This window comes from Rhinolophus sinicus, linkage group LG15 (genome assembly GCF_036562045.2).
Source record: "Rhinolophus sinicus isolate RSC01 linkage group LG15, ASM3656204v1, whole genome shotgun sequence".
NCBI classification, from domain to species: domain Eukaryota; kingdom Metazoa; phylum Chordata; class Mammalia; order Chiroptera; family Rhinolophidae; genus Rhinolophus; species Rhinolophus sinicus.
The window spans coordinates 22,833,659-22,850,532 of record NC_133764.1 but is presented as its reverse complement, the minus strand read 5'-3'; the positions used below and the strand labels follow the sequence as shown (position 1 = coordinate 22,850,532).

The 16,874-nt window shown below is 38.5% G+C and overlaps 2 protein-coding genes across 8 annotated transcripts in view; one reads left to right on the top strand and one right to left on the bottom strand.

Moving 5' to 3' along the window:
• Positions 1–2,347, bottom strand: part of ACACA (acetyl-CoA carboxylase alpha) — a 268,765-nt gene extending 266,418 nt beyond the window's left edge. For 3 of the 7 annotated variants that reach the window (XM_019732521.2, XM_074320148.1, XM_019732522.2), the window contains exon 1: positions 1,818–1,959. Coding sequence is in view for 1 of the 7 variants with exons in the window: in XM_019732514.2 (XP_019588073.2) it covers positions 1,818–1,948 (131 nt within the window). In the remaining 6 variants the exon portion in view is untranslated. Of the gene's footprint in view, positions 1–1,817; positions 2,180–2,208 lie in introns of those variants that run through there. The other 4 variants (XM_019732514.2, XM_074320146.1, XM_074320151.1 and 1 more) reach the window with 4 other exon arrangements.
• The window catches only part of TADA2A (transcriptional adaptor 2A), a 40,038-nt gene continuing 25,472 nt past the window's right edge, over positions 2,309–16,874 (top strand). Inside the window, exons 1-5 of the mRNA XM_019732528.2 lie at positions 2,309–2,483; positions 4,675–4,795; positions 7,155–7,261; positions 8,432–8,491; positions 15,572–15,663. Coding sequence (XP_019588087.1) covers positions 4,771–4,795; positions 7,155–7,261; positions 8,432–8,491; positions 15,572–15,663 — 284 coding nt within the window. The 5' untranslated portion in view covers positions 2,309–2,483; positions 4,675–4,770. The remainder of the gene's footprint in view (positions 2,484–4,674; positions 4,796–7,154; positions 7,262–8,431; positions 8,492–15,571; positions 15,664–16,874) is intronic.

Genomic DNA, 16,874 nt, shown 5'->3' with positions numbered 1-16,874 from the left:
CCTTACCCTCTGGTAACCCCTAAACTGTTGTCTATGTCTATGAGGTTTAGTTTCCTCATTTGTCTTGTTCTTTTGTTGTTTTCAGTTTTATATACCACATGTCAGTGAAATCACATGGTTCTCTAGTTTTTCTGTCTGACTTATTTCGTTTAGCATTATAATCTCAAGATCCACCCATGTTGTCGCAAATGGTATTATTTCATCTTTTCTTATGGCTGAACAATGACTAAATTCTAATCAGGGCCTAACATCAATTGAAGAGAAAGGGTAATTTTCAGGTGCTTGAATGCAATGTTTTTAATGAATAGATCCTAGTATCATAAGGGACTGTTTTTTCCACAATAGTACAACATTAATGACTCATATTCAGTTTGTTGACAATCATGACGTTCAGATCTGGATGTATGCCCTCGCCAGTCTCAAAAAATTTCAGTTTAGGTGAGAAAGACATGAAGATAAGTCTTGAGTGTTTGACCCTATCTCCTCTTTGTGGAGAATGTGCGAGTAGTTATAAAAGTGTTAAGGTGTAGGTGAAACACGGATGTTAATAAACAATCTTTTCAACAATTGCTGTGTAAAGGGATAATTTATGCTTTAAAGGCCATTTTTAACGTTTCTACCACCTATTCTCCACACAGCTTCCAGAATGATCCTTTTAAAACAAATCTGATTATTCCTTAGCTCTCAACCTTTCCACGGCATTCTATCATATCTCAATAAAACCCAAAGTCCAACCATGGTGTACCAGATGATACATGATCTGACTTCTGCCTCTATTTCCCAACTTGTTTCTGTAATTTGCTGTGCTCCAACCACACTGGTCTCCGTGCTTCTTCTCCAAAATGCCAAGCGAGTCCCTATCTTAGGGTCACTGTCATTTCTTGTCTCCTAGAATAGTTTCCCTCTAGAAATCCACATAGCTGCCTCCCTCATTTAATGGTTAGATTTCTGCTTATGTGCTCTTCCATTAAGAGGCCTTTCTTGTCTATCACATCTAAAAGAGCATCCCACATCACTCTTATCCCTTTATCCTGCTTTTTCCCCATAAATCTTGCCACATTACTGGGCATTATCTATTATTTAGCAATATATTGCGTGTATTACTTATTGTCAACCTCCCATTATAAGAGGCAGACTTTGTTTTGTTCACTGCTGAATTGCCAGAACGTAGAACAGTGTCTGCTCATTAAATATTTGTTGAATGAATAGATTTTCAGGCTACATTAAATGTAAAACTACTCTGTATTTATTGATATGATGCATAGAAAAATGTCTGTAAGAGTGCACAGCAAAATGTTAACTGTTTATTGAACATGGTGGGAGGGAGCTCCTTTTCACATTTTTGCTAGTAAATTTTCTTTCTTTTTTTTTTTTTTTTTAACAAAATGAACTTGTTTTACTCATACACTAAAAAAAATAAATAGGCCATAGAGACAGAAAGTGTAAATGAATTCTAAAATTCTAAAAGAGGTTGGGCAATTTTATGAAAGACAGACTTTTTTCTTTATCTTTTTTTTTTTTTCTTTAAAACAGACTTCTAAATAGATGTAACAGCAGAATGGCTAAAGTAGACCACAGTTTGAATCCCCTTCCCCAACACTTTCTAGCAGTGTGATCCCAAGTTATTTATTTATAAGCCAGGGTCTAAATGTCTTCCCCTGGAAAATGCGCATAGTGCCTACCTCATAAGGTTCTTTTTGAAGATTTAATGAGACCATGTACGTAACCTCCTTTGTACAATGACTGGCATGCACTAAATACTTGACATATAGTAGCTATTCTAATAATTAGTAGTAGTAAGAGATGTTGGGACATACCTAGCCCTCAAGAGTGACATCAGAGTGGACCACCACATCCTCCCATCATTGTGCGCCTCAAGCTGGGCCTCTGAAGCCCAAAGAGGGGATGGCTCTTTCCAAAGAAGATAACTTCGACGTTCCAGAAGCATCTGAATAAAACGTAACCTGTTCACCCTTAAACCATTCGGTCTGGTAAATCCATGAGCAGCATTCCAAGACCGGATTCCACAGGCGGCCACAGCTCGCCGTCCTTGGGCCCAGTCCCTTAGCCTCAATTTCCTCTGCTGCAACAGGAGACAGGGTTAAAAACACAAAAGCAGGACAGTCCCGGCCCGCCCCACCTCACGGCACTCCGGCGGGGATGGAGCGGCACCACGCCCCGGCAAGCCTCTGGCGACCAGAAACGCACCTCACGGGAAAAGTGATTGCTGGTCAGACTGAAAGTCAGGCAAAGGGCTCACCCGCATCCTCTCAGGCCTCTGACAGAGGACAGTGACAGGCGCGCGACACGAGACAGGGCCACGAAGGCCAGGGAAGGGAAGGGGTGGAGGCGGCGGGCGCGCGGCACGCGGCGGGGCCGCGAGGGGACAGGGCGCGCTCGCGCCGCTCAGGAGCGAGCACGCAAGCCCAGTGGCGCGCACGCGGCTGGCGGCTCCTCGGCGCACAGGAGGGGGACACCGCGAGGTGAGGCACGAGGCGCTGCAGGGCGGGCGGCGGCGGCGGCGGGGTGCGAGCCCTTCTAGCCCGACGAGGAGGAGGCGGGGACCGCGAGGTTCTGTAGGGATCGGGGTCAGGCTGCAACACCCGCGGCTGGGGAGACGCGGCGGGTAGGCGGGCGTGCGGCTGCGGGCCACGTCGCGCTGTGGGGGAGGGCGGCGCGGGGCGGGGCATTGCCCCTTGGGTCCCGCCCCGAGGGGAGGGTCGTCTAGCCGTCTGGCCGGCCCTGCGCTGTCTCAGCCTCGGTATTTCCGTTTCTATGGTGGAGCGCGTAACTACGTTAACAGCCACTGTGTGTCATGTCCTTACAGACGTTTCCCATTGAGTTTTCAAGTAGGCCTTCCAAAGTAGGCATTTTATCTACTTTTTAGAGCTGAGGCTGGCCGAGGCTCAGCTAAAATGACTTGCCCAAGGTCATACAGCTAATAAAGAATGAAAGGATTTGAACCTTGTCTGCAAAACTGCACAGCCTGCACCTGTCCTCTGTACCACACTTAATGCTGTTCTCCACGTACCTTCCGTTCTTCTCCCAGTAACATCTTTGAGTTTGACAAATGTTAATTTGGAGCTAGCACCCATCCTTTCTTTGGTGGATGTTAGTGTCAGAAATGTCTCTTGTGAGAAGAAGGGAGAGGAAGAAAGAAGATTCTGCTTATTGCAATATTGTGCTTATGCCATAGAAATGTTTATCAGACTGTTTATACATCCTTTACTTGACCCTCTCAACTAACCTCTGTCGAAATTGTGCTGCTGTTCACTGCCTATAAGGCATTGTACAATCTTTCAGGGCTTCCTTTCCTTTGAAAAAGTAGTACGCCTCAGGTTGTGAGGATTCAAAAAGACAATCCAAATACAGTGGTACCACAATACCTGGCATATGAGAAAAGTTCAGTAACTGTTGGCCACTATTTTATTACCAAGTGCATAATACCCTTTGCTAAACTCATTTTTCTTCAAAGACTAACTTTTTCTGAGACTAGAGCAGAGGGAATAACTATTCCCACCCAGCCCACCCCCCAAAAAACAGGGTCATTGACAGCCATGTTATCTGAGTGTTGATACACTTAATGATGAATTATTCCCCAACCTAAAAATATCTGGTGAAAGAAGTCACTTCAGAAGAACCAAACATAAATTAACCTTTGGAAGAACTAACATTTATCTATTACATTTGTGTTTACTGAGTTCTTTCTGTGTGTTTGGCATTGTGCTTGGTACTTGAAGGCATACAGATTTGTATTGGATGTAGTTCCTGCTTTCATTTACTCTAAAAATGGGGAAAAATAGGTATTCATACGTAATCCTCACAAAATAGAATGTAAAAAAATGTCATAAAACAGATAGACAAAAAGCTATGGGAGTATAGAAGGAGGGATGTTTTCTTGGCTTAGTGTGAAATACATACTTGTATTTCTGCCTTAAAGAAGATGCTGTGTACATTGTACATACCTATTAAATATTTGTTCAAGGAGTAAATTGGTGAACAAATGGATGTAGTAATGGATAAGATTCCTGGGTTTCTAGTAACAGACACTTATTCATATATTAAAGTGTTATTGGAAAGAGAGAAATGAGAAAAAGAAGAAAACTAAACAGTTTAGCCACCCTTGGGGATTCAGATCTCAACAGCCAGAGCTCATGGACCAAGTTCTTTGACTAGTGAATAACCGAACTCCAACTACCTTCTATCCTTGTATGTCTTGTTCAAGATTCAGATTTCTCTGAGATCTGGTCGTTTGAGTTGTTGTGGGGTTAGAGAATGGAGTATTGTGAGTGGCGACCCCACCAGAACCATATGAAATGTAGAGTCTATTTCCCAAAGGAAAGGGGGCTAAAGAGACAAATGAGGCCAAGAAGAGAAAATCAGTAGTAGTTTACTAGGGAAATGTCGCCTTTGTAAAGGGCTTACTATGGGCCAGGCACCATGGTACATTATTTGTATGGATTTTGATATTTAATCCTCACAACAGCTCTGTGAAATAGATACTATTATATCATACCCATTTTACAGAGGGGGAAACAGGCTTTTAGAAATAAAATATTTGCTTAGTGTCACAAAGCAAGGATGTGGTAGAGTTGAGTACGTTGCATTATCTTTTCTTTCTCTTACTTATTCGAATTATTTCCTGATCCATGTGCCACTTTGGTTTGTTCATAGGGGGACATCAAGCTTTGGTGTATGTGTTGACCAGTTCTGAAATCTCCTTGAAGGAGCACTGCATTGAGGAAGATCAAAGTCTCTGCCAATTAGGGAATGGACCGTTTGGGTTCCTTTAGCAGTAAGTACTATGTGAACAAGTCTCAGGTGAATATTAATAGTAAACTGTAGCGGAATTTGGTCAAAGAAGAAAAATAAGCATTTTGAAGTTAAAGTCCTGTGAATCTGATCTTAAAGGAATAAGAGTCTCAAGTCAAAATAAAATCAACCAATACATAATATAAGTGGGTTCAATCAATGAGATTGCCCACTGAACACATGACAAACATATCACCTAAGTTTTATAAGAAAACTAAGCTCAGCTAGACCAGGCATAGTATGATTAACCTGCGTTTAGACCCACAAAAGCATTTGGATTCTCTGTAGCACCAATAACATATTTGTGATGCCTTGATAAGAAATAATGTCTGTGGTAGAATAAAGGAAATGCGCCTCTCCCCCTTTAGAGTTAACCACAGGATAATAATAATGCAGAGAAATATGGCGTATGTGTGAGATAAATTCAGGCAGCCACAACTATAGAGAAAAATAGTGCTTTTTCGCTGATTCTGAAGATAAGAGATTTGGCAGAAATAGAAATCCATTGGTAGATGTTAGTAGTATCCCAATGAGAAGAATCAAAAAGGTTATTTCTGGGTGTTGTTTTCTCTTCAGCAATTTTTTATAGGGGCTCTAATTTGCTCTCTTATCACACTCTATATAAACTTAGTACAAAATAAAGTCTTCAAACACATCTGGTTCAAATTTCTCATTTTGCACATGGACAAAGAACCTAAATTAATTGTCCCTCCCCTTTTTAAAAATAATTTTTAAACTTTTTACTTGGAAGTAATTTTAAACTTACAGGAAAGTTAGAAGAATAAGAATAGTACAAAGGATACCTGTACACCTTTCATTAATCTTTTATTCCATTTGCGTGCTTTCTTTCTCTCAATAAATATATATATTTATTATATATTGACAAATACATGTAGACATACACACAACCCGTTTTTTTTCAGAATCATCTTGGAAACTGCAACTTTAAGTAAAACGATATGTAAGAGACCAGTTTTACCATAGCCTAATTGATATAAACAAGAGTTAAAATCCTGTGGCATGTTTCTGGTCACAAAAACATCACCAAACTTCTAAATAAAGACTCAAAACACTTCTAGTATTAAACATTGAAATAAATGCAAGCTATATATATATTTAAGAAAGATGAATAAAAACAAGTAAGATAGTGATTCTTTTCCAACCCACTTATTCCAGTTCAGTGTTGAGGGTGGCTAGAGCCTATTTCCGCAGCTCAGGGCACAAGGTGGGAGCCGACCCAGGACAGGATGCCCTCCCACCGCAGAGCACACTCACACACACCCCACACTCACTCACACTGTGATAATTTAGACAACGCCAGTTGACTTCACATGCACATCTTTGGGATGAGGGAGGAAACTGGAGTCCCGGAGAAAACCCATACAGACATGGGGAGAATGTGGAAACTCCGCACACTGGCTCCAGCCATTAATTGATTTTTTTCTTTTTTGTCATCAACGTAACAAAATGACATTGAAGGAAAAAAATGTTATCTGAGGACCAGCTGAATATCTTGGCCCTTTATTCCTAAGTACTTTAGGGTTTATTTCCTAATAGATATATTCTATTATATAACCTCAGTAGTGTTATCAACTTCAGCAAATTCAACATTAAACAAAAATGCTTTTATCTAACCTACTGCCTGTTTGGGGTAACCAGGGACACACAGATCTGCATTTTTATGACGTTAGAGAGAGTGAATTTTATGCCTTACCTTAATATTTAAGAGCCGTGCTATCAGTGGCCCTGAAGGAAGGTCTGTTATGTTCTGTTCTTAATGTGGGAGAAAAGGAGGGCACTTTCCTGGTTCTAATTCCCAACTCAAATATAATGTAGTATATCCCAAGACATATACCTAAAGAAGTTCCCCCCCCCCAATTTTTTATTATGAAAATTTTCAAACTTATAGAAAAGTTGAAAGAACAGTACAGTGATTACTGGTTGCCCCCTATCTAGATTCAACAATCATTAACATTTTATCAGATTTGCTTTATCTGTAAATATATATGTGATGTGTAGGTGTGTGACATTTTTATCCCCTGAAAAAGTTAGTTGTGGGTATTATGAAACTTCCCGTTAAAACTTGTGTTTGTAAATTTCTCTGCAGGGGCCTTATCTATTTAGATGCTATTTGTAGTAATAGGTACACTGTAGGAAGAAACAAAGCTGCCCTGAATTAAAAGGCACATAATTTTTGTTTTTCCTTATTTTGAATGAACTAATCTTGTCTCCATGAACTTTTCAGTACAGCTCACTACCCGTCATTTAAAGATTTTCAGCTTCTAGCTCTTAAGATAATCATAAGGTGTTTTGAAGCTAATATGTTTTTCTTTTTGTTCTAGATGATCCCTCTGATAAGCCACCTTGCCGAGGCTGCTCCTCCTACCTCATGGAGCCTTATATCAAGTGTGCAGAATGTGGGCCGCCTCCTTTTCTCCTCTGCTTACAGGTAACTCATTAAGTAGAGACTTGCCTCTCCTGGCCTCGTTTTAAGGATATAGTCAAGTCAGAGATGACCAGCAGTTGCTCAGAAGGACCATACCTTATTAAATCTATTACTTCCAGTCAATCTTCCAGTACACATTTTACCAGTGAAAAGTTGGGGAACAGAGCAAGTGGATGAGATAGACTGTTGAATACCGGCATACCTTGGAAATATTGTGAGTGCGTTTATAGACCACTGCGATAAAGCAGGTATTGCAATAAAGCGAGTATTGCACTAAAGCAAGTAAGAGTTTTTTGCTAATAGAAGGTCTTGCTTTCAATCTGTAAAAAACACAATATCTGAAAAGCAATAAAGTGAAACAGTAAAACGGGTTATGCCTGTATTCCACATCTCTGTATCAACCTACTGCTGAAAACTGTTTTTGCCAGTAGAATTAAAGTATTGGGACTACAGGAAACAGAATTGGAGGCTTATTCCTTTTAATAGCACTTATGACCCTGTTTATTGTCTTACTGAATAGTGATCTTCAGGCAGGTGACAAACAAAGAAACAAACCATGATGATGGTAATAATAATACTAATTATAAGTGTTTATCCTGTGCCCGGCACTATTTTTAGTACTTTACATGAATTAACTCTTAAATCATCATTACAACCCTATAAAGTATGAGCAGAGAGAGGTTAAGTAATTTGCTCAAGATCACACAATAAATACCATATTTTATCAGATCCAAGACTATTGATTATAAGAAGCATTCCAATTTCAGAAATGTAAAAATGGCTAGTGGAAGTTATATACTTTTTATTATAAGATGAATCCTCATTTCAGAGTTTTAAAATTCTCATTTCATGAAAAAATATGTCTTGGAATTGCTATAATATGGTAAGCGTGGAGCCAGAATTCAAATTTAGGCAGTCTGTTTCCAGGGTTTATGCTCTTATCAAAGGAATAATTGTCGTAGGAAAAAGAATTTTTTTCAGATTATTGTTTTTTCTCTGTGAGAGCCACTGAAAAGCTGTGATCATGAATATAATCATTCTATTATGGATGCAGAAAAGATTAAATGAGTTCTTAAAAACTCATCACAACAGTAAAATACCCCCAAGCCATCTTCTATAAGATAGCATTTCAAAAAGTAACTTTTTGATAACTTAATTTTCCTTTTTTTGCAGTGTTTCACTCGAGGATTTGAGTACAAGAAACATCAAAGTGATCATACTTATGAAATAATGGTAATGATGAAGTTGCAGGAAATTTCTGTTTATTTTTCAGGTTTTATACTGGGAATTAGTCTTTTCTTCATCTCCAAGTGTCTCTCCCTTCTCTTTCCTCTTCTGAATTAGGTAATTATTACCCAGTAATAATAAAAAGGATCTACTAAGGTATTGTCAGTCCAAAAAATCATTTTATATACTCAGATTTTTGTTTCAAATTTAGAAGGAATTTAAAGGAAGTACTTTTTTGAGTTTTACTGATGAGGATAAGAGTTACACTGCTTTTTAGGCTCATTGATAAACATATAGTAGATGTGTTTTGGCTAATGGTATTTTTATGTATTTCATGTGGGTAGTGGTGATGTTTATGTTTGGTATTCCATCCCCCTTCCTTGGGGAAGTTAGTTACCTTTTGAGAATTAAGTTTAAAATAAACATAGAGTGAATGATACAATACATAAAATCACTTTAAAGAGGCAAGACTGGCTTATAGGCCAGAGTAAGACCTGGCTGTAATTTGCTTATATTGTCATCTCTAAAGAAGGGATGAAAGGCAGATGTACTTCCACGCTCAAGCCAGAGGAATGGGCACTTTGATAAGCCAAAGTGAATATCTGATCTGCTTGGCAGGTATATGTACCTTTGTAAAGATAGTTTTGTCAGTTACCAGAGTATAACGCGTAGTTCACCAAGTAGTTTTCTTAAATTCAGCCTCCCATGTAGTTTTTCTTACAGGAAAGAATGCTGGCTGGGGCATCTACATGGCAGTAACAATTTCACCTTGTGGATTAAGCCACTGACACTTGTATTTGTTTTCTATTGCTGCCATGACAAATTACCAAAACCGGCTTAAGACAACACAAATTTACCATCTCACAGTTCCGTAGGTCAGAAGATCATTAGGCTTAGCTGGTTTTCTCCAGGTCCCATGAGGCTGAAATAAAGGTGTTGGCCAGCCTGGGCATTTATCTGGAGGCTCTGGGGGAGAAGCCACTTCCAATTCACTTCTATTCTCATTCAGGTTGTTGACAGAATTCACTGCCTTGAGGTTGTGGAACTGATGCCACTGTTTCCTTACTGGTTAGGGCTTGCTCTCTTCCTGTAGGCTTCTGGCTCCCTTTCTCCATATTCAAAGCCAGCAATGCTAGGGAGTCCTTGAGAGTTATTGATGAATTGCTTGGAGTCCCTGACCTCTCCTTCTGCTTTGTCTCTCCTGTGTAGTATCTCTCTGACTTCTGCCTCCCACTTCTACTTTTAGGGTCCATGTGATTATATTGGGCCCATCTGGATATTCCAGGATAATCTCCCTATTCTACCTTAATCCCATCAGCAGAGTCCATTTAGTAGTTAGTTTTTGAATAATCAAGGGACAATCCTGGGAGTAGAAGGGGTCATCTTTAGAACTATGCTTCCCACAGCACTATAGTATATCTACTTTAGCCTCTTAAAAGTTTAGAAAGGGTGAATCAGCATCTCTGAGTCTGATTATTTGTGGGGTCCTATTAAGATGAATTTCTGGGCCTGCAATGCTGATAGTCAGATCATGGTCCATAATGAATTAATCAAAAAAATGCTCCTTAGTAAGAGCTATTGGCAGCCAAATAACTGGCTAGCCTTCCCCTATCTCTCAAAACATCTTAAGTCTTCTAAATACTTTCTTCACTAATTATAAGACTTGGAATACATTGTTTTATATTAGACTTTGGTTTTAAGAGCACTTGATAGATTCACAGCAAAATTGAGTAGGAAGTACAGAGATTTCCAGTATATCCACTGCCCCCACAAACGCTTAGCCTTCCCTATTATCAGCATCCCCCACCAGAGGTGTGCATTTATTATAATAGATGAACCTACACTGACACATCATTGTCACCCAAAGTCCATAGTTTGCATTAGAGTTCATTCTTGGTATTGTACATTCTGTGGGTTTATACAAATATGTGTCATGTATCCACCATTATTGTGTCATACAGAATAATTTCATGGCCCTAAAAGTTCTTTATACTCTGCCTATTCATCAATCCCTCCCCTTAACTCCTGGCAAACACTTATGTTTTTATGGTCTCCGTAGTTTTTTCCAGAATATCATATGGTTGGAATCATACAGTATATAGCCTTTTCAAATTGGCTTCTTTCACTTAGTAGTATGTATGTAAGTTTCCTCCGTGTCTTTTTATGGCTTGATAGCTCATTTCTTTTTAGTGCTGAATAATACTTCATTATCTGGATGTACCACCGTTTATTTATCCATTCACCTGCTGAAGAACACCTTGGTTGCTTCCAAGGTTTGTCAATTATGAGTAAAGCTGCGATAAACATCCACGCGCATTTTGTTGTGTGGACATGTTTTCAACTTCTTTGGATAAATACCAAGGAACTTGATTGCTGGGTCACATGGTAAGGTTATGTTGTTTTGTAAGAAACTGCCAAACTATCTTCCAAGGCGGCGGTGTCATTTTTGTATTCCCACCAGCAGTGAATGAGAGTTCCTGTTGTTCCACATCCTCACCAGCATTTGGTGTTGTCTGTTCTGGATTTTGGCCATTCTAATAGGTGTAAAGTAGTAACTCGTTTTAAGGCATTTCTCTGATAACATATGATGTGGAACATCTTTTCATATCAATAAATTTTTTCCCCTTTTGTTAATTGCAAAATGAGCAGAGAGAGGTTAAGTAATTTGCTCAAGAGCACACAGTAAATACCATATTTTATCAGATCCAAGACACTATTGATTATTGGAAGCATTCCAATTTCAGAAATGTAAAAATGGCTGATGGAAGTTATATACTTTTTATTATAAGATGAATCCTCTTATAAGTGTGGTTAGAGTAGCTATGGCTTTGAGTTCATTTCGCCTAGGTTATTAGATCTTCAGAAAGCTGGTTTATTCTTCCCAAATTCACACAAGCATGCCTAGAACCAGAATACAAATTTATGCATTTGAATTGTGAAAATAATTCCTTCAAGAATAATTAAGTATAGGTTGAGTAGATTGATGGTTATCAATGTACTGTAGGAAAACCGACCATGAGCTCTCCCTAGCTGTTCTGGGCATAGTGCCTTTTGCATAATGCTGAAAGCGCTATGTTTCATTCCAAGTTCACTTAATTCTTATTACATCATCCTTTTCTCACATATTCAACACCCATGCAAACACGTTTCAGAATTCTGTCTTTTACTTTAGGGAGCTTTTGGAGGTTCCTAATAATCCATTTTTTCCTGGCAGTCTTATTTATTCCCAGATCAGGGAAAGAAGAATCTTTTCTTCAGTAGGAATGGTGATCAAATTTTGGCTTTCTACACATGAAGCCATTAAACACTTGATTTTACTTATTTATTTATTTATTTATTTATTTGGCATATGAAGCTTCAGAAAACTTGAAATGGTTTTCAGTACTTTTGTCATCTCACAGTGCTATATTTTTGGAAGTTACTCATGCTGTGGTGGGTGGTGTGTTAAGATTTCTGAGTTCTATGGCTATTTTTGTCTTGTAATTCTTAGAACCTTGAACAAATCAAGACACCACTTTCTGCCACACCCTTTATACCAGTGATTCTGAAACTTTAGTGCATAAGGACCACCTAAGAGCTTCTTAAAAATGTGAATTCCTAGGCCCAACTGTTAGAGATTCTGGTTCCGTAGGGCTGAGATTGGGTCCAGGAATTGAATAACTGATAAAACTTTAAGGAAAATTGTATTATGCCCATTTATTTATTTTTGGTGTAGAAAAGTCTTTCCTACTTATCTCACAGTAAAGTTGAGGAGAGCTAATTAGTATTCTAAAATACAGTTTTAGAAATACCATAGGTTCTTCAACTATGAATTGTCATATTTACATGTATTCATGGCACTGGCCAGATTGAGTGATTATTATGAATTTAATGTAGACATAAACTAAAATTTCTCTTTTTGATCTCACAGTACCTCATGTACTAAGCATATTTATAGTATATGCTCAGATAAAAACGTATTGCTTATTAGGAGTGTAATTTCACAAATTACAGATTTTTTGTCATTAACAAAAGATATAACAATTTCTAAATGCCTGTGTAACCTGAAGGTCTCATGTCACTTTTTTTTTTTTTTTTTAATGTATAGAAAATTTCAAGCATACACTTATAGGGAGAAAGGTGTTTCAGTTATCGATTGCTACCCAACAGCTACTGCAAAACTTTGTGGCTTAAAATAACAGCCATTTTATTATCTCCCACACTTGTGTGGGTGAGGATTCAGATTGAGCACGGTGAGGGTAACTTCCAGTTTCACGTGATGTGCTGGGGTTGGAAGTCCAAGGAACTTTCTCACACACTCCTGGCACCTCAGGAGGATGGCTTGAATTGGTTGGGAGTTAGCTGGACCCTCTTAACTGCCTCAGGCCATGGTGCTTTTCCAGGTAATCTTATGGTCTCTCCAGGTGGCCTCTCCACATGGTCTTTCCAAGGTAGGAGGCTAAATTTCCTACATGGTGGCTCGAGGATCCCAAGAGTGTAAAAGTGGAAGCTGTCAGGCCTTCTTAAACAAGTCACAGGTCTAGTCCATACTAAATGGGAAGAGACCACACGAGGGATGTGAATTGTAGGAGAAATTCATCAGAGGTCACCATTGTAGCCAACTACAACAGATAGTATAATAAATTCCCATATACCTGTCACTAGCACTTAAAATTATCAATTTGTAGCCTATCTTGTTTCATCTAAACCCCCAACCCTCCAGATTATTTTGAAGCAAAACCCCTAGACATTATATCACTTCATCTGTAAATGTTTTATTAGATCTCTCTAAAAGTAATTCTGGTCACTTTTCACATTTCCGCAGCCATCTCATAAAAGCTTTTAAGAAATATGCACCCTTCTCTACCCCTGAAACAATCACTGTTATATTTATCACTACAGATCAGTTTTGCCTATTCTAGAACTGTATGTAAATGGATTACAGTATGTGTCTGGTTTCTTTCACTCAGCATATTTTTCGAGATGTGTTCGTGTTATGTATAGTAGTTCATTCTTTTTTGTTCCTGAGTAATATTCCATGGTAAAAATATAACCATTTGTTTATCCATTCTTTTGATGGACACTGGCCTCATTTTTGACTATCATGAATAAAGCTGCTGTGAACATTCTTGTGTAAGACTTTCTGTGACTATATATTTTCATTTTTCTTGGATAAATACTTAGGAATGGTATTGCTGGGTCGTAGAATAAAGTATTAACTTTTAAGAAACTGTCAAAAAGTTTCCTAAGTGGTTGTATCATTTTAAACCTCCACTAGCAGTGTCTGAGAGTTGTGGTTGCTCCACATGCTTTCCAACTTTTGATACTGTCAGTTTCTTCATTTTAGCTGTTCTTATGGGTATCACAAGTTTCTAGTGGTATAAAATTTTTTTTAAACTTTTACAGTTTATTCTAATTATGATACAAATAAGGTCCATGCATTCCAGTTGGTTGCCTGGGATACATCTTCTATTCTGTTGGTTCTCCCCCTGTCCCTCTTTCGTTTCTTATAGTTTATTTTATTAAAAATCAAAGGCACTTATTTTATAGATGGTAATACAGGCTGGATTTTGCTGATTAAAGTGTTCCTCTGTCTTCCATGTTTCCTATAAATTGATAGTTGCATTTAGTGGCTACATGAGATTCATTTATGATCATTGTCTAGATCTATTTATCGGGTATTGCAAAGTAGTTATCTTTCATTCTGTCTCTCCTTTTAATTTATGAGTAAACATTAACTCTACAAAAACAAACTTCTCATCATTATCTATGTGATCACCCTGAGGTAAAGTTTATACGGGAAAGGCCGGATAAATACCTAATTCTTTCCCTTTATTTTTACTATTTTTGAAAATACGAGTTGGTTTCCTGGCATCCTCCAGATATTTATAATATTTGATGTGTTTCAATTCTTTGCAGTTATTATCCTTATTAATGCTCAAAATGCTCCATTTTTAATTAGTGGGAGCCTCCACAAGTTGGCGTCTTGAGTCCTGTTAATCTTTGAGGGCTTCTTTGCTTTCCAGTACGACAGAATGTTCCAGTCTCGTGTTGTACATTTCGTGACCCAAAGCTGGAATCAGCTTTTACTTCAAGGAGTCTAGTTCCTTTAGTGGGAAATAGTATTTAGAGACCGCATACTGGGCACTAGAAACACTCATTGCTACTGGGTTGGTCATTGTTTCTAGACCTTTCCAGTGGACAGTGTTTGGAAATTACTCTTTTAAGACAAAATACATCATGAGTTTATACTAAAACTTTCAATTCAAATACAAGACTACTGGGTTTTATGTAAACTCATAGATCTTATATTGATATCTTTTTTCCCCAAGCCAAAAGTCCTACCACGCAATGACGCCCACACAATTGTTTATTTGCTTTACCCAATAGCACATCCACATACAATAATCTCAGAATATACCAACACTACTGAGAACCATTTAAGATTTATTTTATTTTTTAGTTTTTTGGCAGTTCCTTTTAAGGTATATCATACTGCAGATGTATACTCAAATTTCTGTGTTTTAAAGTCATTTGGGATAGTTTCCTTCTATGTGATTATGCCTAAAATTAATTCATGTTTGTTACATTTTACTTTTAAAATTAAGATTTTAAAATCTAATAATTATGTACAATGTGTACGTTTTCAAAGTCAAATATGCAAAACAAGGACTATTCGGAGAGATCTAGCTTCTACCCCTGTCCTTTCCACCCTGTTTTCTCTCTCCCTTCCCCTTAGGTAACCTTTTTTTTTTTAACATATGGTTTAGTCTTCCATTTAAAAATAAATATACACACATTTGCATTCCCTTCTTTCTTAGCTACATGGCAGCATACTGTAATAGCTATCTCTGCCTTTGTGCTAAGTTTAAAAAATATATTTCTGCATGAGTTATATAGTATTTATGCATGATAATATTTTTTGGAGACACCTGTAGCTGACGGTGGAAATAGGGGTAGGGGAGGTAGACAGCAAATAAGAATGTGCTTTAGATACCTCTCAATACCATGAGAATGACAGTCATTTGACTATAAATTAGTGTTATAGTTAAGGTTGCTAGGTTCCATTTCTATATCTGTTCTTAGGCAAATCTTTTTCCTCCTTAGACCTCAGATTTTCCTGTTCTTGACCCCAGCTGGACTGCTCAAGAAGAAATGGCCCTTTTAGAAGCTGTGATGGACTGTGGCTTTGGAAACTGGTAAGACCTTGGTATTAGGGGTTGTCCTACCCTGGTGGGCTGAGAGAAGAAGGTGCTCTGGAAGGGTAAAGGGAGGAGCCTCAGAAAGAGGAGTCTGAGGACCGTATGTTGCTTTTCTATTGCCCCGTGACTTAGAAATGCCTCACAGGGATGTGGGATGTTTTCGTGGTCTATGACTGGGCAGCCCTAAAAAGGCCACTTTGGATGTACCAACTCAGAGAAGGTTGGTTATTCCTTTCTGAAGAGGGGGGAAGTTTAGACTTGCTCCTTTCTCATATTTTGACGTTTTCTTGACTATAGGTGCCCTTGTCATTAACTGAGTCAGACTTTAGGTAGACGGTCGTAGCTTACCTAAGATTCAGGTTTGACAGACTTCTTTTTTGCCTTCCCTGTTTTTAGCTTTCAAATGCCTGCCTTAGTCCAAGTTTGGTAGAATTGAACAGCAATCATTGCTGTTACCCTAGGTAGCAACAACACTTAATAATACCACCACCTTCATTTTTCCCTTTTGGGTGTACTTTGACACTGATGAGAGCATTTTGTGAACTAGAGAGCAGAGGCATTATTAAATATATTTTGTTCATGAAGAATCTGAAGCTTAGGGAGTTAAAATGATTTCTCATGATCACATAGCGTGTTAGTGAAGGACTCTTAACTAGAGCCTCTCTGTCCTGACTTTCTAGTGAGTGTAATCTTCCCTGCTATTACTAGAACAGGTTGTCTGTGCTGCCTCCCTTATGTCGAGGGCCCTGAAGAAAGAGACTTGAATTCAGTTCACTGCTTGTATTAATATGTATTCATTCAGCATTTATTAAGCATCATAAAATATCGTGGGCTGCAGGGAATACCAAAAAGATAGAAAAAGGGATCACTCGTGAGACGCTTGCTAATCATCTTTGGCCCTTTTGGTTCATTTTTTGCTTGCCCTCGTAACACTCTAAAATGGGCGAATCCTCCTTGTCCCCCTTCCCTCTTAGCAAAGACCACAAAAAAGACTATTGTTTCTCTGTCCACTGTGAGTAGGGTACAGAGCTTGGTGGTGAGGGTGCTAGAGCTAAGAATTATGACATTGATTCTGCCCTCAAGTTATGGTCTAGTAGGGGAATCAAAATATATGTACAGATGATTAAAGTACACAATGCAGAATGTAGTAATTCCTTAGGATAACGAGGGAAATACTGTGGAAGAGAGGGGACTTTTGAGAGATTCAC